General features: G+C 46.4%; 1 protein-coding gene across 1 annotated transcript in view; it reads left to right on the forward strand.

The window, feature by feature from the left end:
- BCAS1 (breast carcinoma amplified sequence 1) overlaps nucleotides 1–22,850 on the forward strand; it is an 87,864-nt gene that overhangs the window by 59,294 nt on the left and 5,720 nt on the right. The window contains exons 8-11 of the mRNA XM_015421547.1: nucleotides 6,105–6,140; nucleotides 6,863–7,087; nucleotides 11,042–11,200; nucleotides 20,314–20,568. Of these exons, the coding sequence (XP_015277033.1) occupies nucleotides 6,105–6,140; nucleotides 6,863–7,087; nucleotides 11,042–11,200; nucleotides 20,314–20,568 (675 nt within the window). The remainder of the gene's footprint in view (nucleotides 1–6,104; nucleotides 6,141–6,862; nucleotides 7,088–11,041; nucleotides 11,201–20,313; nucleotides 20,569–22,850) is intronic.

Genomic DNA, 22,850 nt, shown 5'->3' on the forward strand with positions numbered 1-22,850 from the left:
GGGTTTTGGCCACTGTGTGACAGAGTGTTGGACTGGATGGGCCATTGGCCTGATCCAACATGGCTTCTCTTATGTTCTTATTCACTTAGAATATCTGAAAAGGGGTTATATCATGAAATGAAAATCAGCTTCCATGTATATGAAGCATAACTTTTCTTCACATTCCCCAGTTAGGTATATAGTGGGGACATTTCCCCCCTCCATCCAGTGCCTTTTAAAAGATCCTTTCACAAAGCAATCAGAAGCCATACCTTTCCATATCCATCTGTGCTGTTCATAGTTTAGATCCCACATTACAGGGAAAACACTATCAAAAGCTCGTCGGGACCCACAGCCCCTCCCACCCAACTGCCAGCCCGGGATGGAGCCAATGGGGCTGCTGGCAGGTGGAGAAGTCACTTTGAGTAAGCCCCACTTGGGGAAGGGGTGGCGGCAGTCAGGGCCTCTGAGAGGGGGGCCCAGCAGGGCCATTTGGCCCGGGCCTCATATTCTTGGGGGGGGGGCCCTCAAATTTACACTTTTGATGTTAACTCTTTATTTGGTTATAGTTACAGGCACAGAAATACTAGCCTTCCCAACCTCCCGTTTTCGGCAGGAGGGGCTAAAAATGGAAGTGGCCTGGGCCTCTCTTTAGCTCTGTGAGGGCCTGGCAGGCCTGGGTCCTCTGGGTGACCCAGAGAGTCGGGGGGCAGGGCTGGAGGGGAACTCGTGGGGCCTTGGCAGGAAGTTGGGGAGGCAGGCCTCAAAAGGCCCCACTGTCGCGACAGACGTGTGGTCAAGATTCAAATCTATACTTCGCCTTTCTCACTGAGACTTGAGGCAGATTACAGAAAATGAGCAAACAGCAACCAGAATTAGATTGACCTTATTGTATAATTACTTGCTCTTCATGGAGCACAACAGCGGCACCACTGCCCAGCCCAAGTAGAACCAGAACTGGATCTAGAGCGGAAGATCCTCTACTAGCGCTTGCGGAAATGGGATTGTCATTTGGACAGTTCCAGAGTAGAGCAGAGGCACTTGTCTTACTGCAACAGTAGTGTGTCTTGCAGTGAGGATCCTGGTTTTTCTGGCTTTGAGATAGAGATGTGTGGCTGTGGCCATGTACCTGCTGGCCACTGGTTTGGCACCCTCTCTCGCCCCCTGCTCTTCCCCACAGTCAGTTCTGGGGGTGCTGATCCCCTGTTGAGAGTGTATTGCCACACCATTGTGGAGTAAACCATTTTGGGTCCTCTCTGCTCTGTCTCAAAGCTGAAACAAATATCAGTTGTCCCTTGAGTTTCCAGCCTCCAGCGGCACCAGGAGATCTCCCACTATTAAAATTGATCTCCAGCCAACCAAAATCAGCTCCCCTGGAGAAAATGGCTGCTTTATAGGGTGGACTCTGTGGTATTATGCCCCTGCTGAGGTCCCTCCCCTCCCTAGGCTCCACCCCCAAAATCTCCAGGTATTTCCCAGCCCAGAGCTGGCAACCCTAGTTATCCCATGATCCGTTACATCCCATAAGAGAATATGAATGATGCTGTTTTTAAAGAAAAGATACTCTGCCTGTTTCTACCGAGGGGGAGTAAGTAGTTACCCTGTACTCCTCTGCTTAGGCTGTCTCTCACTAGCAGTTTGAAGGAAACTTCAGAAACTGCTCCTGTACCTTCCAGCAATAATTTAACATTCTGATCACTTGCGAACAGTACAGGGGTAGGAGTCAGGACCAATGCTCCCTCTAAGCTGTGGAGTCTTGTAAGCAAAAATTCTACTTTGTGAGCTACTGGCATTAAAGTTGTGAGCAAGCGATTGGCTACTGCATAAATCAGTTTGCTCTGGAGCCCTCCTCCCTGAGCGAAGACAAAAATGTGTGAGCCGGAAGCTAAAAAACTGTGAGCTACCTCACACTAACTCAGCTTAGAGGGAACACTGGAGTCCACTAAGTGTTGATTTACAGGTGTGAATTCGTGAACTGCATATGGTTTGCAGGTATAAAATCTATTCAGATCTAAGAACATAAGTATCCTGCCAGTTCAGACCAGGGTACATCTGTTCCAGTACTTTCCCCCCCACAGTGGCAAACCAGACACCCCCACATATAGGGCACTTAAGGTAAAGGCTTTCCCAACTGTTGTCCCTACTGCCAATATCCAAGGTATATTACTTCTGAACATGGAGGTTCCAACTAGCCATCATGGCTACTAGCTGTTGATAGACTTATTCTCTAAACAATTCCAGCAGTATACCAATAGTAAAATGCACTTGCTTGATTTTTGCAAAATTTGTTCTGGTAGGCGTTCTAGACTTCTTGAATATAACGCCATCGACGTATTCTTAAATTTGCCCATCGCTCAATAGTTTGACCCACTGATGATTAGGGGGCCAGAGGGAAAGAATGGCAGCATTGTATCCATTACAAGAATGTGTAAGGACAAAGACCCTTGAGACGCAGATAGCAAACATTAACCTCATGCGAAAATTCCAGTTCGACACCCACATGGAATTTTTTGTGAGTAGGGGGCTTGTGTAATAAAGTTCATTCATTTGTAGTGGAATGTCAGTGGAAAAGACACTTAGGGGGATCTTGTAAAACTGTGTTATATTTGATATTATTTTTATAAAGGGGGGGGGAAATCACACGTCTTGCTAAAAAGGCTAAGTTTTACCTTTAGCACAATTGTTGTGAGCACCAGACCCTGTTTGGGGACAATTTTAAGACAGCAGCCCTAATCATGTTGAACAGGACAGGATGTCAGCTAGTATGTGTTCCCAGTGTAAACAGGCCAGCCAGTTCCATCTGGAAGGCTGAACAAACAAGACAGAGAAGCAACATCTTCCCACCACATGTGTCTTTCCAGCCTCTGCAGAGCATTCCCTACCACTGAAGTGGGTGAAGCAGCCTCCTCTCATGCAGAGCTTTGTGTGTACCATACCCAACTTAACACTGGCATGGATGGAGTAGCCTCTGTTCATGTGGAGCTCTATGTATGCTGCACCAAACTTAACACTGAGGTGAGTGGAGCAGCCTCTGCTCACACAGAGCTTCATGTGTGCCATACCTAACTTAGCAATGTAGTGAGTAGAGTAGCCTCTGCTCATGTGGAGCTCCATATGTGCCATGCCAAACTTAACATTGGTATAAGTGGAGCAGCCTCTACTCATGTGGAGCTCCATGCGTACCACACCTAACTTAACACTGGGGTGAGTAGAGTAGCATCTGCTCATATGGCACTCCATGTGTGCCATACCAAACTTAACGCTGGAGTGAGTGGAGCAGCCTCTGCTCGTGCAGAGCTCCATAAAGCAGATCTTTATCAATAGACAAATGTAAAGACTGAAGCTTGACTCTGGAGATCACTTCAGTCGTCACAGGATGCAGGAGTGAGCACAAATGGTGCGCGACTCACATTTCCTGTTTTCTGTGCTTCTTTCCCAAGTCCCTACTTATTTATTCTCTTAAAAGATTTATTCTCTACCTTTCCATTTTCCGGAAAGAATTGGAAAGCAGTTTACAATATTTAAAAAAAAATTAAATCGGTGCATCATTTTTTAAAAAAGAAGTAGAGAAAAGCAACATAGCCAGGCAGAACACAAGGACAATTAATCGCTGGTTGTCCCAAATGCTTTTTCAAACTACCAAATTTAACCTGTCACCCATTCAGAACATTCCTGAGATCAGCGAAGGCTCCCTGGGAAGGGAAATGTTACATTATAGGTGCCACAATGCAAAAGGCTCTGTCTCATGTGCCCGTTCCCTGTATATCCCCATGATGGAGAAATAGGGTGGATGGGGAACAGGAACTACCAGTCGCTTGTCCTACTTGTAACTTCATAAGTCATCTTTATTCTATTCTGTTTTTCACAAGAAAGCATTGTTTTTCAGGTCTTTTTGTTAAATACTAACTTCAAACAAAACCAATATTTTTTCCCTTCTAAAAAAACCTAATTTTCTCATCAATTAATCATGGATGCCAGTAGCTGGATAAAGGTTTATTGCTGTATTTGAATTGCAGGAGAAGTAAAATATTTCTGGATGGGATATTTGTGTGTAAAAATTTGTGTGTACATGTCTTCATTTCCAAAATATTAATATTCAAGTGGGAGACCCACAAGGGAGAGAAATTTCCTCCCCTTTCTCTATTTCACTCTGTTTTCCCTGCCTCCGATCCAACGCTGCTTCCCTCCTCACCTCCAGTATTCCAGCTGTCCACCCGTTCTCTCACCTCAACTCCTTGAAACTACCAAGACCTCATAAGATCTTGTTCAGCCATTTTAGTTTGCAGAGGCAACTACTGACCACATCAGTGATGTGATTGCTGTCACAATCTTGTGAGCTAGTCTCACAAGGTCTTGGCAACCATCAATTTCTTTGTTTTGTTTTTTTCTATCTTTTTGCTAAATTCAAGATTTTTCTGCAAACCTGTGGGCTCATCCTCATGCAGAAACATCTACTCTAGCCATGAGTGGTCCAATTGTGCATATTTTTCGATCCACACATTAGGGCCAAATTAAATATATGATGTCAAATTTCATTAAATATCTGGGATTTGAAGTCATGTCATCAGGATGCAATCCGTTTTGGTATTTGCATGTTGCTTTTTACCCAAAGACAATCATCCTTGAAGAACTGTCCACAACAAAGTCCCGTTGAGAGCAATGGATTCCCTCTCTCCCACTGCACACCCCAGCCTTGCCCATCTGTGCTATTCCTGAGGGCTCACTGTCCCCCCAGGGACAATATTTCAGGGAGCAGAGTGGTCTGCAGTGGGGGGGGGCAGGCAAGAAAAGATTGTTCTGTTGTTGGAGCTACACAGGCAGTACCTGTGTTGGTTTTTTTGTAAGCTGGGTTTAAAGCTTCATCAACTGAGGCTTCCACTGATGGAGAAAGCCTTTAATCAACACCAACAACGAAAGACTTTCTGTGTTACAGGAAGACTTTGTAAAAGAGAAGAGTCATGTTTCAGTGCTTTGACTTTAATTCTCAAAACGGTAATTTGGGACCTACTGATTAGAATCATAGAGCTGGAAGGGACCTCCGGGGTCATGTAGTCCAACTCCTGCTCAGTGCAGGAAATTCACAAATACTCCCCCCACACACACACGCACCCAGTGACCCCTCTTCCATGCCCAGAAGATGGCATAAACCCCCCTCCAGGATCCCTGGCCAAGCTGGCCTGGAGAAAAATTGCTGCCTGACCCCAAAGTGGTGATCAGCATTTCCCTGGGTGTGTAAGAAAGGACCACGAGAACTAAGCACTGATGCAACCCTTCTCACCCTCCTTCTCATGATCTGCCTAAGTTAGTCATGGAAACATGAGTCTCGTGCTTGAAGAGATCTGGGAGGACTATGAGACAACAGCATGGCTCACAACTTAGGGCTGATAGAGCAGAAGAGGCTGAGTATACAGCCTAGCTCTTCAACGAGTTACGTTCTGAACGGTTATGAACAGAACTCAGTTCCAGGTCAGCATTGTCCTGGATCACAGCCTAAGGATTTGAGCATACGGGTGAAATTGCAGTTTGTTCATAGCAAATCGCTTGTGTGAGGAGGAGCTACTATGAGCAATTCTGGGACATTTTTGGTATCACACCCTCCTGGCTTGTGGTAGTAATTCCCACAAAGTCACTGTGGCATTATATCACTTTCTAATGTGTCCTGTGGAGTGGTGGCCGTCAACTCAGTCATGTGCCTGAGATTATTAGCAATGTACGTTTGAAGACATAAAGAGTGGCATCATAAGGTAATCATTGGTTATAATAAATAATGTTGTAGGAAACTCTTTCCAAAGGGTAGAAGTCATTTAACGCAATGATTTTCTTTACCATCCTTAAAAAACTAGGACAGCACATGAATTTCTATTAGTGGCTGAAGCAATGGATTCATCAGACAGTAATGTGTGTTGCGTACTAACCATTTGTATGAATGCTCCATCTCATCTCCTAATTCACTTTCCCAGAAAACCTAAATGTATGTGGCTCACCATGTTAGCCACCAGGCAAAATGCATGAAGCTGCACTGTATAATGGATTCTTGAAGGTAACGAAGACCACAAACACCACTTGCCAGTACAGAGTAGTGGTTTACCAGTGACTTGACTTTGTGTTTGTTTTCTCTATTTCAGTCAAAGAAAGATGTCCAGCAAACAGCCAATACCAAAGTGAGTAACACTGTTGAACAGCACTCATGTGTGCCCTGCTTTCCAATTGCAAGTAAGGTTACTATGCTTTTCAGATTTATGGTCCAAGTGGCCAGAATTCAATTACCATGAGACTTTCATCATTGCCATAAGCCTGTCTTATTTACCTCTGACGTTTCTGAGGATGAATGCATAGACCAGCATAAGATACAGTGGTACAGTTTCTTCCTTCCTTTCACATGCGAGCAGCCTGATTAGCTGGCCCGTAGCTAACATGGGGCCCACGGGGCCTGGCCCCCTTGTGTTTCTTCTGGGCCCCCTCCCTCCCGGGCTGCCCCCAAAGTGCTCCAACTTACTACCTGCATTGTACTTTCATTTAATTAGCTGGTGGGGCCCCTGACGCCCCCTCCCCCAAAATTCCCTAGCTACGGGGCTGCTGATTAGCCTAGTTTGGCCTGAGCTTGTCAGGGCTTGAGAGCTACGTACGGTCAGCCAGGGTCAATACTTGGATGGGAGACCACCAAGGAATACTGGGGTTGCTACATGGAGGAAGGCAATGACAAACTGCCTCAGCTCATCTCATGCCTGGAACGCCCCATGGAAGGGGTCACCATAAGTCAGTTGCAACTTGATGGCACATTGTTCTTCTTTATCATCACATGTAGGATCTTTCCCATTGGCAATGTGGAAAATTGTTCACCTTGTATTTGGTCCTACAAATTCTTGTTATTGCATGCTTCTAGAGTACTGAGCAGGCTGTAACCACGGATAATGTGAAATCAGAAGCAAACATCCCTCCATCTCAGGAAACGCCGGCAACAAAGCAGAGTACAAAAGCCCCGGAACCTCCAGTCCAACAGCAGGCACCCCCAGCACCAGCCGTCATCATCAATGAAATCCCAAAAGAGGTGACGAAGGAGAGATCTGCTTCTACCCCCACACCTCTAAGTAAATTCTTTTGGAAAAAGGTATGTGTGGATACTAGATATGATATACTAGGGAAAAGGCCCGTTGTGGAAATAAATACAACGAGATCTAATTGAGTGATCTCCAGCCCTCACCTGGAGATTGGCAATGATGGTTCCCCAGAAGGGAATAGTTGGTTTGGAGGGTGGAGTCTATGGCTTTGTACCTGTCCGAGGTCCCACACCTCCTGAAACCTCACCCTCTCCATGCGCCATCCCTGGAGTTGGCAACCCTATCTCCTGCCCAGCCAATCATCAACCTACCTTTATTTCCCCCTCACTCTTCAGCTTTCCACCCCCACACACACACACCTGCAGCCTCTCCTGTGCTCTGAAGCCCTGACTGCTACGTCACATTGGTCATACGGGGGCCACCTCAGCAGCATATAAGGATACAGAGCCCACCATTTTCTCCAGGGGAACTGATCTCTGCCATCTGGAAAGCAGTTGTAATTCTGAGTGATCTCCAGCCCTCACCTGGAGATTGGACACATTTTACCTCAGAACAGCAAACTGTTTAGAATGTTAGAGGCAAAAGCCAATCAAGTCGCATATGCAAACGACCTCTGTGTTCCGAGGCAAAGGCCAATGAGGCTGCATATGCAAATAACCTCTGTGTTCTGACTGGCTATGGGGGGGAGAGGAACAGCAAACTGTTTAGAATGTTGGAGGCGAGACTCAAGCAATGCAGCCAGTGGATAGGGACAGATTCTGAGTGACACACCAGGGCACCAACCAATTCTGGAGCGTGTGGAATGTTCTAGAGAAGTGCCACCACCATTCGGCTTTTATTTATAAGGGAGATATGCATTGCATTCATTTATACCTCACATTTCCAGGCAGGGATTCCCTAGGCGGAGAAGAATAGTGAATTGTAAAATATATAGGGCTTTTCCACATTCTCATTTTCCTCACTTGTAAACTCCTGCTTCTGGGGGGAGGGGAGGGGGGTTCTTCATGTGTTTTGCTCCCTCTAGTGGTCGATTTGATATTACACTGGCTTATGTCCAATGTATCTCCCTGCAGATTTAAACTGCAGGTTTTTAGGCTGGACATAAACAAGTATACCAAATCAATCACTAGAGGGAGCAAAACACATGCAGAACCCAGGAGGTACCTGCACATCCTCATAAAATGCTTCCTCAGATATCCTGGCCCCACACCGTAAAGGGATTTAAAATAAGAACCAGCAACTTGAATAATAGCCCAGAAGCAATCAGTGGGTCTCATACAAAATTAGCATTTTATGTTTCCTATGTGTGGACCAGAATTCAGTCTCGTTGCCTTATTATGGGTTAGTTAAACATTCTGTACAGTCTTCAAGGGTAGTAGCCTTGTGCAGATCACACTAGAATCAAGAAGAAGAAGAAGAAGAAGAAGAAGAAGAAGAAGAAGAAGAAGAAGAAGAAGAAGAAGAAGAAGAAGAAGAAGAAGAAGAAATTGGATTTATATCCCACCACTACCTGAAGGAGTCTCAGAGTGCCTTACAATCCCTTTCCCTCCCCTCCCCACAACAGACACCTTATGAGGTAGGTGTGGCTGAGAGAGACCTTGAGAGAACAGCTCTGAAAGAATTTATGACTGACCCAAGGTCACTCCAGCAGCTGCATGTGGAGGAGTGGGGAATCAAACCCAGATCTCTCAAATTAGAGTCCATGTTCTTAACCACTACACCAAACTGGTGCAGAAACTGGTACTCATTTTCCTTTCGTGATATTCTGCATTAGTCCAAAACTGAGAAGATTCTTGGCATTCATTACATCATATCAAAACCATTTTAAAAAGAAAGGTTGTCACAACTTCCCGTGGAGGGAAAAAATAGCTTTACTTATATATCCCAATAACATTTAAATGTATGCCATTTCAGAATCTGTCATTAGGTAGTACAATAGCAGATATGTTCAAAATAGTTCTTTGTTTGCATCACTTCTATATTCTGCTTAATCCGTCAAAGCTCAAAACAGATTGCCGTAAAACTTTTGATTTTTTTGTGCATGATTTCCACCCAAAGCCTCCAAAACTCTTCCTGAAATGGTATCATCAGCCTCAGACGAGCGACTCTGATTCTGCAGTAGCACTCCCTCCCTATTATTGCAAAATCTATTATTCTTGTTATGTTTTTAGCAAAATGTAAAATAGCCATTTGATTGGGTTGGGCAAAAGAGTTATGCGATCTGAAGAGAAACCAGAGTTGATTAGGTTTTCAGAGTTATTGAAGATCCCACATTTCCTTTGAGCCGAGGGGTGTCTGGAATTTCCTCCCAGGGTACAATTGTCACTACCAAAACGAAACCCACTGCATCAACACAGCCCGGGAAACAAATGCATTTTGGTCCACAACTGTAGCTGCAGTAGCTGTAATCCGATCTACGCTATAATGTTTAAAGAATGAACTCCTGGAAGACAGTCTCTGCTTTATGGAGGATGTGTTCTGCTTTGTGCCAAGAAGCAATTCCTGCACCTAAATAAGTGGGGACTGTTTTTCTGGCTCGAAGGAGCTCATAGTGTTACGGCAGAAGCAGCAACAGAGATTAACAGCTAAAGTAAGGGTGTTTTTTTTAAACAAACACCATGGCAAAATCCCATCCAACACTGCATAAATATTGCTTTAAGTTTAAATTATTCAAAGTCTTTCTGCGAGCAGGGCCATTCGATTTCAATTTTTATGAGCGTTTGTTTAGTGGTGGCAGTTAAGTGCTTTTTATATGTAGATATCATCTTCCCGGGTTTCTCTGTATGTGTTGTCTGATGTTTTGGTGCAGTTTGGTGCAGTGGTTAAGTGCGCGGACTCTGATCTGGGAGAACCGAGTTTGATTCCCTACTCCTCCTCTTACAGTTGCTGGATGACCTTGGGCAAGCCATAGTTCTGACAGAGCTGTTCTTGTAAGAGCAGCCCTCAGCAGCCTCACCTACCTCACAGGCAATGTTCCCTCTAAGCTGTGGAGCCCTGTGAGCAAAAATTCTCCTTTGTGAGCTCCTGGCATTAAGGTTGTGAGTGAGCAATTTGGCTACTGCATACATTAGTTTGCTCTGGAGCCATCCTAAATGAGCGAAGACAAAAATGTCTGAGCTGGAGGCTAAAAAACTGTGAGCTAGCTCACACTAACTCAGCTTAGAGGGAACACTGCTCACAGGGTGTCTGTCATGGGGAGGGGAAGGGAAAGGGGTTTGTAAGATGCTCTGAGACTCCGAGTGGTAATGGTATCATTAGTTGGCTCCAGAGCCAACTAATTTATGCAGCAGCCAAATTCACTGCCACAGGAAGTGGTGGGAGCTACAAGCATGGACGGCTTCAAAAGGGAATTAGATAAGCATATGGAGCAGAGGTCCATCAGTGGCTATTAGCCACAAGGTATAGCTAGGGGCTCTGGGGCAAGTGATGCTCTGTCTTCTTGGTGCTTGGGGGGGGTCAACAGTGGGAGGGCTTCTAATGTCCTGGCCCCACTGCTGGACCTCCTGATGGCACTGGTATTTCTGGCCACTGTGTGACACAGAGTGTTGGACTGGATGGGCCTTTGGCCTGATCCAACATTGGCGTCTCTTATGTTCTTATGTTCTTAAACCACTAGGCCATTCAGGTTTGACCCAGAGCATATCACTGATGAATATACAGTGGAGGTTATGGCTCAGTACTTTGTATTCAAGAGTAAAGGCAGAGTGTCCTGAGAGTGTCTCACACTGTTTGCGTTAACATTAAACAAGTAGTTGTGGGGAGGGTTAGGGACTCTATGCCCTGCTGTTGGCCACTGTGTGAGACAGGATGCTGGACTCGATGGACCACTGGTCTGACCCTGCAGGGCTTTTCTTCCGTTCTCTTCAATGTTGACGAGATTGGAAATTATTATTTTTTTTGCATGGGATTCTGCAGAAGAGATGTATCTAGCTGCGTTGTCATGGATGAATTACTTGTATAACATTTTTTTTTAACCCCACACCTTTGCTGCCAATGATCTGCAGACTCCGACGGATGACATTGAGGTGATCAACACAGAGAGAGTGGAAGCCTCCCCCGAAGCTCCTGCCAGAGACGAGGGCCGAAGCCTGGAAGCCGCAGAAACAAGGTCCAAAGGAGAGGAGAAGCCTTCCAAAACAAACCTGAGGAAATTCTTTAAGCTGGTAAGCAGGCTGCTTTTTGAACATTTATGGAAGAAGCATAAAACATGTTCCAAGATTCCGTGAGCAGCCAAGCAGTTCCGCTTATTCTGTCGGTCTCTGGCCATTTTATCCCCTCCTTCCTCCAAGGAGCTCAGTGGAGTGTCTGGGGTTCTCCGTTCTTCATTTGATCCTCACAACAACCCTGTGAGTTAGGCTGGGATGAGAAAATGGCCGGCTGAAGGTCACCTGGTGACCTTCCTGGCTGAGTGGGAATCTGAACCAGTTCTCCCGGATCCTAGTCCAACGCTTTAACCACGATTCAGTACAGTTTCTTGAGATAGCCATGGCAGTCGTTGGTGACCTGTGACTGGACCAGTGTTTGGGGTCTATATGGAGAAGCCTCCAAAACTCTTCCTGAAATGGTATCATCAGCCTCAGACGAGCGACTCTGATACTACAGTAGCACTCCCTCTCTATTATTACAAAATCTATTATTCTTGTTATGTTTTTTAGCGAACCATAAAATAGCCATTGGATTAGGCTGGGCGATGTCCCTGCCTTCAAAGAAGGGAAAGTTGTCCCCTGATGTCTGTTATGGTGGCTTCCACTGTTTAGGGGATGTGAGAGACTCTATTCTTCACTCACCCTTCTGACACAACGTCCAAGGTCAGATAGGTAACTTTGGAAATGGTCTGTTGTTATAACTCAGTGAGACTTTCAGCACCTTGAAAACCAATGGATTTATTGTGACCCAAGCTATCGTGAGTCATGGCTCACTTCATCAGATGCATGAATTCTTCTTTTTAGTTGGCAGAGCAATTTGTATCTAAAGCTACAAGCACCAGAAGGATTGGTAGGTTGGAGGAAATGTTACAAAGAGAGGTCAGAAGGCCCAGTTATTTTTACTTACTTCTCCTCAATAGCTCTTTCATAAACTAATGGCAAATCTCACAGACGTTCTTGGAGATGAGGGCACTTTAAGAATGTTCCCTATTTGGTAGTCACGTGATGGGAAAGGGAGGTTGCAAAGCACCCTGACCTAGGTGGCCCCCAGGCCTAGCCTGATCATGTCAGTTCTTAGAAGCAGGGCCGGCTGTGGTTAGCATTTGGATGGGAGACCATCAAGGAAGTCCAAGGTCACTATGCAGAACCAGGCAATGGCAAACCCCCTCTGTATGTCTCTACCCTTGAAAACCTTATTGGGTTGCCCTAAGTTGACAACAACTTGACAACACTTTCCACCAGCAGGTTGCCATTATCCTCAAATGGGGATGCTGGAGATTAAGCCTGGGCTTCATGCACTTGATGTTCCCCTATGAGCGCGAGAGTTGGCCAGGTCCCTAGCATGCCAAGCTCTGAGTCACGGGGTGATGATATCTTAGGGCAGGGACTGACGACATCACACTGAATGGCGATACTAAGGGCGGCAGCATTTCCACACACTGCTGTATGGTGTCCTGGAATGTCGTCAACAATCTTGTGACTTTGAAGAGGTGGGCCATTTACCAATCAAAAGCACTTTGCAAATAACATGGGAATCAGTTATACACTAAACATTACAATGTCGTTGAGCTGTCGATACCAGATGATTGCCTCTCTCTCCTGCAGTGTATATGTGCACTCGTCACCACATACAGGAAGTCGTATGGGCTAGCTGATGGTCCTGAGACTTCCGCCTCCTCTCCTGAGGTGGAGAATGAGCCCTCAAAATCTCAAGGCCAAAGACCTTATGGGCTCTCTTGCCCATTGACCTTTCATGCCACGCACTGGGAGAATCCTCCCAATGAGCTCTACTTGGACTTGTCTAAAGGATCTGTCCCTTCTCAGAGCTGCAGGTGGCTTAAAGGGGCATGTGTGCTGAAGAAGGGAGGAGTCCCCAACCAAATCAAAACGGGACAAGTCCAGACATCTTGTGGCCTTTTCTTACATGCCTAGAGAAATGCTGATCGCCACTTTTTTTTCCCTCCAGGCCAGTTTGGCTGGAGATCCTGGAGGTTTTTTGTCACCTTCTGGCCATGGAACAGCAGTCACTGGGGGTGTGGAGGAGGAGGTATTTGTGAATTTCCTGCATTGTGCAGGGGGTTGGACTAGATGACCTGGGAGGTCCCTTCCAACTCTATGATTCTATGAACCTCTCCAGGGTGGGAGGAGGAAGGGCTAGGCAGTCCCCGAGCATTCTCCCTTTACGAGTTCAAAAAGAGACACAGAGACCTGCCTAGAGACACCCAATTTGAACTGATTACCACAGAAGCACTGTTCCCTCTAAGCTGAGTTAGTGCGAGGTAGCTCACAGTTTTTTAGCCTCCAGCTCACAGATTTTTGTCTTAGCTCAGGAAGGAGGGCTCCAGAGCAAACTAATTTATGCAGCAGCCAAATTGCTCGCTCACAACTTTAATGCCGGTAGCTCACAAAGTAGAATTTTCGCTCACAAGACTCCACAGCTTAGAGGGGGCATTGCACAGAAGCACTCTAGAAATGCATATCATCCTTTGTTATTTTATAGTCAGTCAGAGGTGATGCAGGGGTAACCCCTTCAGAAGAGGTAAATGGCCCAGCGCCTGATCAGCAAGTAAGTGTCCGGCTCCAATCTTGCCTTGGTGATGGGCTCAGCTGTACTTGACTTTCAGAGCTTTACTCAGGGCCAGTTCTCCAGCCAAGCCACCCAAGCAACTGCTGGGGGTGGCACAGTGAGGAGGGAACTGATGTCCTCCTGGGGTTCAGCTCTCTCCGCGGTATCCGTGGCACAGGAGGGGAGCGGCGTCACCTCCTGGGCCCGTACCCCTGCCGACGAGGTCCAAATCAGCGGACTGTGCAGACCGGCCCAGTAGTGGCAGGTTCAACAGGCGCTGACATTTGTGGTGACCATCTACCTAGAACCGACCCTGCCTTCGCTTTGTTTTCTTATGATAAGACTGTCTCCGTTTCATAAAATACTCCGACCTGTTGTATTTCATTCATTCTTTGTTTCCTAATGATGTTTGGATTCATCGTGGCTCTGTTAGGTTGGGGGGTGGGTGGGGTGAAAGCTCATCTCTAAAATTAGTAAGCTAAGAATTGTTCCACTACAGTCTTCGTACACTGGGCCAATCAGTCAGAACTCTGATCTCTCCAGTATAAAATGTGGGGCACATAAGAAGTAGGCTTGTCATTATTATTGTTATAGCATCACCTCGTTTTGTGTGATGTAACACCCAAAATGCAGCCCCGGTTCCTCGGGCTGAGCCCTCTACATTGCTTGGACAAGGTTCAAGCCCAGCCCCTTAAAGACCAGCAAGATTTCCAGGGTAGAAAGCTGTCAAGAGTCAACACTCCTTCATCAGATAGCACAAGGGAATTCTCAAAAGCTTATACTCCAGATATCTTGTTGGTCTTTGTGCCACTGGACTCAAATCTAGCTCTCCTACTGCAGACCAGCATGGCTACCCACCTGAAATTAAGTTGCCCGCATAAGAGGTCACGTGCCTATGGGTTGATCTCCATGCACCAGAGTGCACAGAATGGGGTCTACAGACCCTACCTGTGAACTCTTCCACAGTCATACATCATTTGTGTGTAATGTTACCATTCCGGGTCGGGCTGTGACGTGGCGCAGAAGAACAGCTAGATTCGAGTCCAGTGGCACCTTAGAAACCGAAAGGGGTTTGTGGGGTTTTTTTGGGGGGGTGGTATAAGCTCTCAAGGAGCTGCGGTGGCTCAAGTGGTTAAGACGCTGAACTGCAGGCTGTGGAAGGTCAGTAGTTCAGCAGTTCGAGACCCGAGTGTGCTGCATGACGGAGTGAGCTCCCGTCTCTAGTTCCAGCTCCTGCCAACCTAGCAGTTCGAAAGCAAGAAATTTCAAGTAGATAAATAGGTACCACTTCGGTGGGAAGGTAACAGCGTTCCGTGCGCCTTGGTGTGTAGTCGTGCCGGCCACATGACCACGGAAACGTCTTCGGACAGCACTGGCTCTTCGGCTTTGAAACGGAGATAAGCAACCCTAGAGTCGGATTCGACTGGCTTTCGAGCAAGGGAACCTTTACCTTTACTTTATAAGCTCTCAAGAGTCAAAGCTCCCTTTGTGGTGCACAAGGAGTTTCAACCCCTTCCCCATTCGATAGCAGTCCGGGGAAAGAACTATTTGGCCCGTAGCCAAAGACCGTGTGGCGGGCATGCCTGCGGCTGCTAGTTTTCTTCAAAGGAAGAGCTGAGTACAATGCATATTTCATTTTTAGCATCGAGTTTTGCACAGGTGGCACGGATGAGCAGCCTGTTCAGCCGACTGGTCCCTTTGCAGTAGCTTTGCAAAGGAGCCCTTGAACTGGCACGAGGCCCTAACAGGGGAACACCACCACCACCCCCATTAGCATGGCCCATTTCCAACTTCAGGACTTGCAACCCTTCCCAGTTGCTAAGGGAAACCCTCCCTAATCACTGCCGTTTAACCTTACAGTGACAACGGGGTAGGCAAGTGAAGAAGGGGAAGAGGTCACTGAACAGCAGTCGAATCTGTTTAGTGTCCCATTCTGGAGCATTCCATTTGGTGTGGGGCCAGCCCCCTCTCCCGTCTCATTTGCTGGGTCTTTGCTAAAATGTCATAAATCAAAGATTTCAGGAGCTTGACTGACTCAGCTCTGAAGTCAGAGAGAATCTTTCCTTCAGCCTCTGGGGCTGACGTGAGAAGAAATCCATAGGAAAAACATGTCATCCTGTTAATCTGGTTTCCCTTGCTCGGGAAGCACTGACTGCTTATGAGCTGAGACAGGCTGTCAGGTCTAGATCTCCCGTTAACAATAAGAGGGATGAACGTATGGTTCATTATTTATAGCTTTCATTTTGTATTTCCCGATCTCGCTTCCATCAATATTAAAAGTGTCAATTTCAGCCTTTAAAACATTGATATGGAAATGTCTCACAGATTATCTACCTATATTGTTTTTCCTGATATTCTGGGGAAAACCTACTGGTACTCTGGCTGATACATTGGCAAAATGACATCCTGAACATATGACTCCAGTTGAAGCTTTTCTTGACATCCCCATTATCTTCAGCTGAAATAAGAGACATGCTGAAATTAACTGTAATTAATGTCACTGTGAGGCAGGAAAGGGGGCACGGGTGGGGAGACTTTGGTCCCTTCCACATTTGCCTGCCACTCCGGATTTTTTCAGTGTTTGAGTTGAGGCAATTTAAGTCCAGGGCAAAGCAGCATCCAAATAACCCGGGGCAACAGCAAGCTGAAACTGGGCTGCCCACTGAATGGAGGGAATGTACAACATAAACATAAGAACATAAGAGAAGCCAATGTTGGATCAGGCCAAAGGCCCATCCAGTCCAACACTCTGTGTCACACAGTGGCCAGAAATACCAGTGCCATCAGGAGGTCCACCAGTGGGGCCAGGACATTAGAAGCCCTCCCACTGTTGACCCCCCCCCAAGCACCAAGATGACAGAGCATCACTTGCCCCAGAGTCCCTATCTATACCTTGTGGCTAATAGCCACTGATGGACCTCTGCTCCATATGCTTATCTAATTCCCTTTTGAAGCCGTCCATGCTTGTAGCCATGTAATGCAGAATGGGGGGTGGGGGGAACCAGAATTAAAAGGTTGAACTTGATTTTAGCGCAGAATGGGGGGAAAATCTGGATTAAAAAGAAGGTTGAATTTGATTTTAGTGCAGAATTGCTTGGAGGACACAGCGGTGAACATGGATTAAAAGGAGAGCGCAGAAAGGGTCTTTGCCCATTTCCACAGGAGTGAAATTCCCTGCACTAACATTTTTCAAACTGTGCGTTATGTGAAATTTCCACAGTAGTTGTTTTCCTCACCAGGCACAGACTCAAAGTGTTTTCCTTCTTACACCATATTTTTGGAACTCACTAAAACTGGGGATTACAGAAATGCAGGGTAAAAAGGAGAAAACTTCTGCACTGCTCCTGGTGAGGAAAAATCTACTGCGGAAGGTTTTGCATAATGCGCAGTTTTAAAAACATCAATGCGGGGAATTTCACTACTGTGGAAATGGCAGTTTTAAAAACATCAATGCGGGGAATTTCACTACTGTGGAAATGGTCTTTGCATGCCAGAGAGGAAGGGCTCAGAAGAGGGAACTCCGAGGCCCGTTCTGAACCTCCTAACCAACATTTGAACTTTAGTCAAAACTTTGACCAAAATAACTGTTCATTTTGTAGCTAGCAATGCTGCACATTAAAGAAGGACTGGTTTGGAGGTACCAATTGGAGGAAATTTTCATTACCCATAGCTTTTAATGAATTCACTGTCCATGCAGACTCCCAAAGAGGGTTGTGCAGTCTATAATTTTTTATCAAACCAGATGTTTTATACACCAAGGAATGGTGCTCTAGCAAATCAACAGTGTAGGTTTATGTAGAGTTGCTTCAGTTTATTCTGACTGATTTCAGTGAGCTTAGATTGAGCTGTAAAACTGCCCTGACCTGGATAGACCAGGTTAGCCCAATTTTGACAAATCTTGGAAGCTAAGCAAGGTCAGCCCTGGCTAGTATTTGGATGGGAGACCAGTGAGGAAGTCAAGGGACCCCCGGGTTTGCAGAACTGTTTTCTGTCAGTGTGGCCCCAATCTATGGATTTAAGTATCCACAGATGGGCTCACACTATTAGATATAAGATATGATGATAATAAAATGGAATGTTTGATGTTTTCCCATACACATCTCATTTCTATAAATACTGAGAGTCGCGCCAGCTAAGAGCCACTTTTGGAGAGTCTGTGACTTGGACCCAGTGCAGTGTTTCCATGGGTGGAAGGATTTCCATCCACAGACCGTCTTTCTTGCCACTCAGTTCCCATCATAGCCTGAAGCACTCCAATTTGTGCTACAGTGGGACTGGGGAGGAAGGAAACTCACAGTATGCAAATGGAAGATCCTTCTACCCATGGAAATGCTGGACAGGATCCACAACGACTTGCTTCTCGGTGCCTGACTTGGACGTGACATCCAGGACTGGTGGATACAGACTGGAGTGTGGGAAGGGATAAATAATAATTAGTAGGGCCAAAACAATTCACACTGCTATCTTGGAATGCAGAAATACTAACAGTGCCACTCGTTTTCTCGTTCTTTCGGAAACTGTATCACTGTAAATCTTGTAAACCTTAAGCTCTGTCCGTGTCCTGCTCTTTTTTTTCTTCCTTTCTTTGGTGTAATAAATTGCTTGGTAATAGTTGTTGCTTTAAGGGAGGGGGGGAATCACATTTTCTCTGTTTGCAATTCTATGCAGACTGTTCTGTGGCACTGGATTTCCTTGATCAGATCATGGCTTGTCAATCTTCTGGTGGAGTATTTTTAATCTTACACAGGGGGAAATCTGTTCAGATCACTTTTCCTTTCTGTAACTTGGTGCTGTGTATCCGCTGTCCTTCGAATCTCTTCCTTCCCCGCCCTCCTCTGTTTTGGTTTCTTGCTTCTTGGCTTGGGATGAGAAGAACATTGTTATACCATTTTGGTGATGGTGTTGCATGAATGTGGAAAACGTCCCTGCTTGGGATCCTATGAAGGAGCTCCATATGCATTAGATAGTCTCCGCCGCAGAGCGCATTTCCTCTTGCGTGAGCACGTCTGTTCGTGCCAGGCTGGTTGGAAACAATTGATCTTGCTCAGATGGAAGTCCTAGCGCAAGAGGAAGCATGCTGTGCAGCAGAGACAATCTATCATGTGCCAAACTGGTTCATAGGATCCAAGCTTCTATCTTGAGGGGTGTGTCCAGATGGCTACCTCCTGGGCTCCGGGTTGGTCCTGAGCAACATGCTCTGAGGAATAGGGGAGGTTGTCTCGGAGTATCTTTTCCCCAAGGAAGACTGGTGCTTGAAGTCAGTCAAGATCAGTGCATACCCGATGCTTGTCCCTTACCACTGGCATTGGGGTGGGCATCCTGTACAGCTGTCAAATGGAAGCTGGCATGGTGTAATCCTCAATCGTGATCAAGGAAGTCCCCCATTCAAATTTAATCTCAGCCTTTGTATTCTTAAACGAGACCCTATCTCAGTGACCCATCTGTAGTATGGAACAGATGGAGTTGCTGTATTGTGGGTCTCTTAAGGCTAATTGTGGAGAGAATGCGTGTGAGGTGATTTGGACACTCTAAAGCATTTATATCCACAAACACGTGAAGCTGTCCTACGCTGAGACCTTTGGTCTATCAAAATCAGTATTGTCTGCTCTGGCTGGCTGAGGCTCTCCAGGGTTTCAAGAAGGGGTCTTTCCCATCATCTTTCTCTGATCTGTTTAACTGAAGATGCCAGGGATTGAACCTGGGAACTTATGCATGCCAAGCAGATGCTCTGCTACTGAGCCACGGCCCCACCCCAGGAACAACAACCATAACTATTGTTATTTGTCATCATCCATACTATAAGGAAATGCTAAAATAGCACAGTCAGCTGCCCAGATAAGAGCCTTCTGGACATGCCCTAGGTCAACTGTCTTTTTTTCCTTCTTTTTTCATTGTGCAGGAAGAAATAAGAGAAATAAAGAAATGTGTATAAAGAAATGCTCTGCAGATGGTGCAGGTTTCATTCACACCAGCAACCCCAGCCATTGTGTGAGGGGCTACTCGTGTGAGAAAGGGCAGCAGGATAAACTCCTTTTTCATATGTGGTGCAACTTGATCCTCTACACATTGACTTAGAAGTCAGTCCCAGAGAATTCAGCGGGGCTCACATCCAAGTTCAACCCGTTCAGGATCAACACTTCAGACATACTGGATAATGTGGTTTCCACAGGGCTGGTACTCTAGCCGTGCCCCCTAAACAATGGCTTGGGGTGGCACAATAAGGTTGGGGGCAGGCGGATACAACCAGGGGGGTCAGATTGCTGCTAATCATCAACAGAGCAGGAGAAGATGGGCACTGCCTCCAGACTCACGCTGCCCCGGCCTGTGTCTGAGCCGAGCCCCAGAGACACAGGGACTCAGCTCAGATATGGGCATTGGCAACATGGAGGGAGACAATAGGTCAATCTTGCTTAGGGAACACAAAATATTTTGGGACCAGCCTTGGGTTTCCACCCAGTTGATGTCAAGGGGCCAAACTTTAATTTGCTTAACTGGGGATCCTCCTGCCAAATCAAATGCATTTCTGACTCTAAAAAAAAATAACTACTGTTTGAAACTGCTTTAGACACTGGACTTCCCAGACAGGCCCTTTGCCCAGGCTGAGAGCAGAGAACCTGCAGGTGCGCGGAGCAAAGAGAGCTCAACGGAGACACTGAACGTGCCGAAAGGGAGCAAACTGGAAGTCAGCGAGCAGCAAGAACCCCGGGAGCAAGAAAGAGCCGAGACGGACTCCCTTCGGAACGGAGGGGACGCAGCAAAGGAGAACACTCCCAAGAGGATAGACAAGCGACAGTCGTTCGGAGGGTTTTTTAAGGGCCTTGTACGTTACCTTTCATCTTTCTTTCACGATCTGCACGTAGCCGCAGTGCCGGGAACCTTTCTTGTGTGGGCAAGGCAGGGCACTGGGATCCATTCCTTATGCCGGTGTAGCGGCAGAAGTGTTACACGTGTGTTATAGTATTTTCTGCCCGGCAAGTCAACAACAACAACAAAATATTTCTGTTGCTGTCAGAAATATGCATCTACCAGGTTCGTCCTCCTGCAGGATTTTCTAATAAACAGCTCTCTTGGGTTGCCTCACCATTAGAGTTATCTGCCTGCCGGGTTGGTATGCAGGTATGGATCTCAGAGAATTGTTTTTTCCCCTCTGAAAATATTGATTGGGATTCGAATGCATTGCCCTGGTGATCAAGAACAGGCTCATGGCCGCTGGTAGCAACTTTCTGTGTTTTGCCGGATATATTTGTATAAAGTTAAGATGGGACCAGATAGATCTGTTTCGTGGGTTACTCCCTGGAACTCACAGAATGGTATTAATTGCGACCATTTTCACCCTATAACTGAAGGTGAGATGCTTTTGAATATGGACAGGAAACTTCTACTGATTTTCACTTTTGTAGAAAAATACATGAGTCTCTTGTCTAGTGGGAAGATCAGCATGCAGGTAATAGCTGGTATAAAGGTAAAGGTTTCCCTTGCTCGAAAGCTGGTCAAATCCGACTCTAGGGGGCGGTGCTCATCTCTGTTTCCCAGCTGAAGAACCAGCGCTGTCCGAAGACATTTCTATGGTCATGTGACTGGCATGTCTAAACACCAATGCGCACAGCATGCTGTTACCTTCCCACCGAAGCGGTACCTATTTATCTACTTGGAATTCCTTGCTTTTGAACTGCTAGGTTGGCAGGAGCTGGGGCCAGAGACGGGAGCTCACTCCATCATGCGGCATTCGGGTCTCGAACAGCCGAACTACAGACCTTCCGGTCTGCAGCTCAGCATCTTAACCTCTAAGCCACTGCTGCCTAATAGCTGGTATAGATATCTTTTATGAAACTTGAAGGCCTATTCCTTTTCCAATTAGTACTTCCAAGTTTTTTTTAAGTAACATAGCCTGTTCCATTCACATGCTCTTTTCTCACTTGACAAAAAGTGCAAGGCATTCAGTACCATGCTTCTTTCTTCAGAAGGGTTGTGGTTTTTAAGGCAAAGCGCAGCTACAGTGAGGTATATGAGTGAGGCTACTTAGCCCTTCTTGATGTTTAGTTGCTCACTTCCCCACCATGGAAACAGATCAAGACGGGTAGCCGTGTTAGTCTGTCTGTAGCAGTAGAAAAGAGTAAGAGTCCAGTAGCACCTCAGAGACTGGCAAAACTATGAGTCACTGCTCACTTCTTCAGATACAGCGAAGATGGGAGTCCACCTGTCTGAAATCACCCCACTTGCCAATAAACAGGACAGATGGACTCCCATCCTTGCTGTATCTGAAGAAGTGAGTCATCCCCTCCCACAAATGTTGCTAGTCTTTAAGGTGCTACTGGACTCCTGCTCTTTTCTACCTCCCCACCCTCACTGCTTCCTTTCTTGCAAATAAGAAGATATGTTGGCCGTGACAGCATTTCCTTAAAAAGTAAGGATCGGCACAGAACCACTCCAGACATCTGAGGTCTTGAATATCAGGACTTCACATTTAAGAAATAAACTCTGATCAGCCTTCTGTTTAGGAATACGGTAAAGTTACATGGGGGATCTACATGAATGGGGTGGGAATCCTTTCTAAATATGGGTTCAGATGCTCGAAGTTCAGCTCAGTGCTATCAATGAAGAAACTGGTCTCCTTTAAGAGCGTTTTTCTGCCTAAGAATTAGCTTTCTTGACTGTAGATGTCATCACCCCCACCTGCCGGCTTGTTCTCAGAATTGTTGCTTAGGCTGGCAGGAGTGATTAACTTGCAGCGGCTGAGAACTGTCATCTAAAGTGGTTGACAGCTTGCACTTTAGAGATCTATCCTGGTAACAGCTCTCTGTCGGCTAGATGGTTAATAGGCTAAGCTGAATCATCCTCCTCAGAATTCTGGCTTTTCTTTCTGCACAGAGGCTGAGGCCTTCCCCCTGATGTTGCCTTCCTGGCTCTGGGATTCAGAGGTTCACTGCCTCAGTCTGAATTAGGGCTGCCAAGCCGCGGCGGGGGATCCGTGCGTCTTCACAGGATCCCTGCCGTGGGGGACAGCGATACGCGTTGCACCGCTGTTGGCAGGATGTGACGCTACGCGTCGCTCTGGCAACGGAACTCCAAACAGCCCCGTTGCCAGAGCGATGCGTAGCGTCA

Source organism: Gekko japonicus, unplaced genomic scaffold (assembly GCF_001447785.1).
Source record: "Gekko japonicus isolate JY-2015 unplaced genomic scaffold, Gekko_japonicus_V1.1 scaffold1239, whole genome shotgun sequence".
In the NCBI taxonomy this organism is placed as follows: domain Eukaryota; kingdom Metazoa; phylum Chordata; class Lepidosauria; order Squamata; family Gekkonidae; genus Gekko; species Gekko japonicus.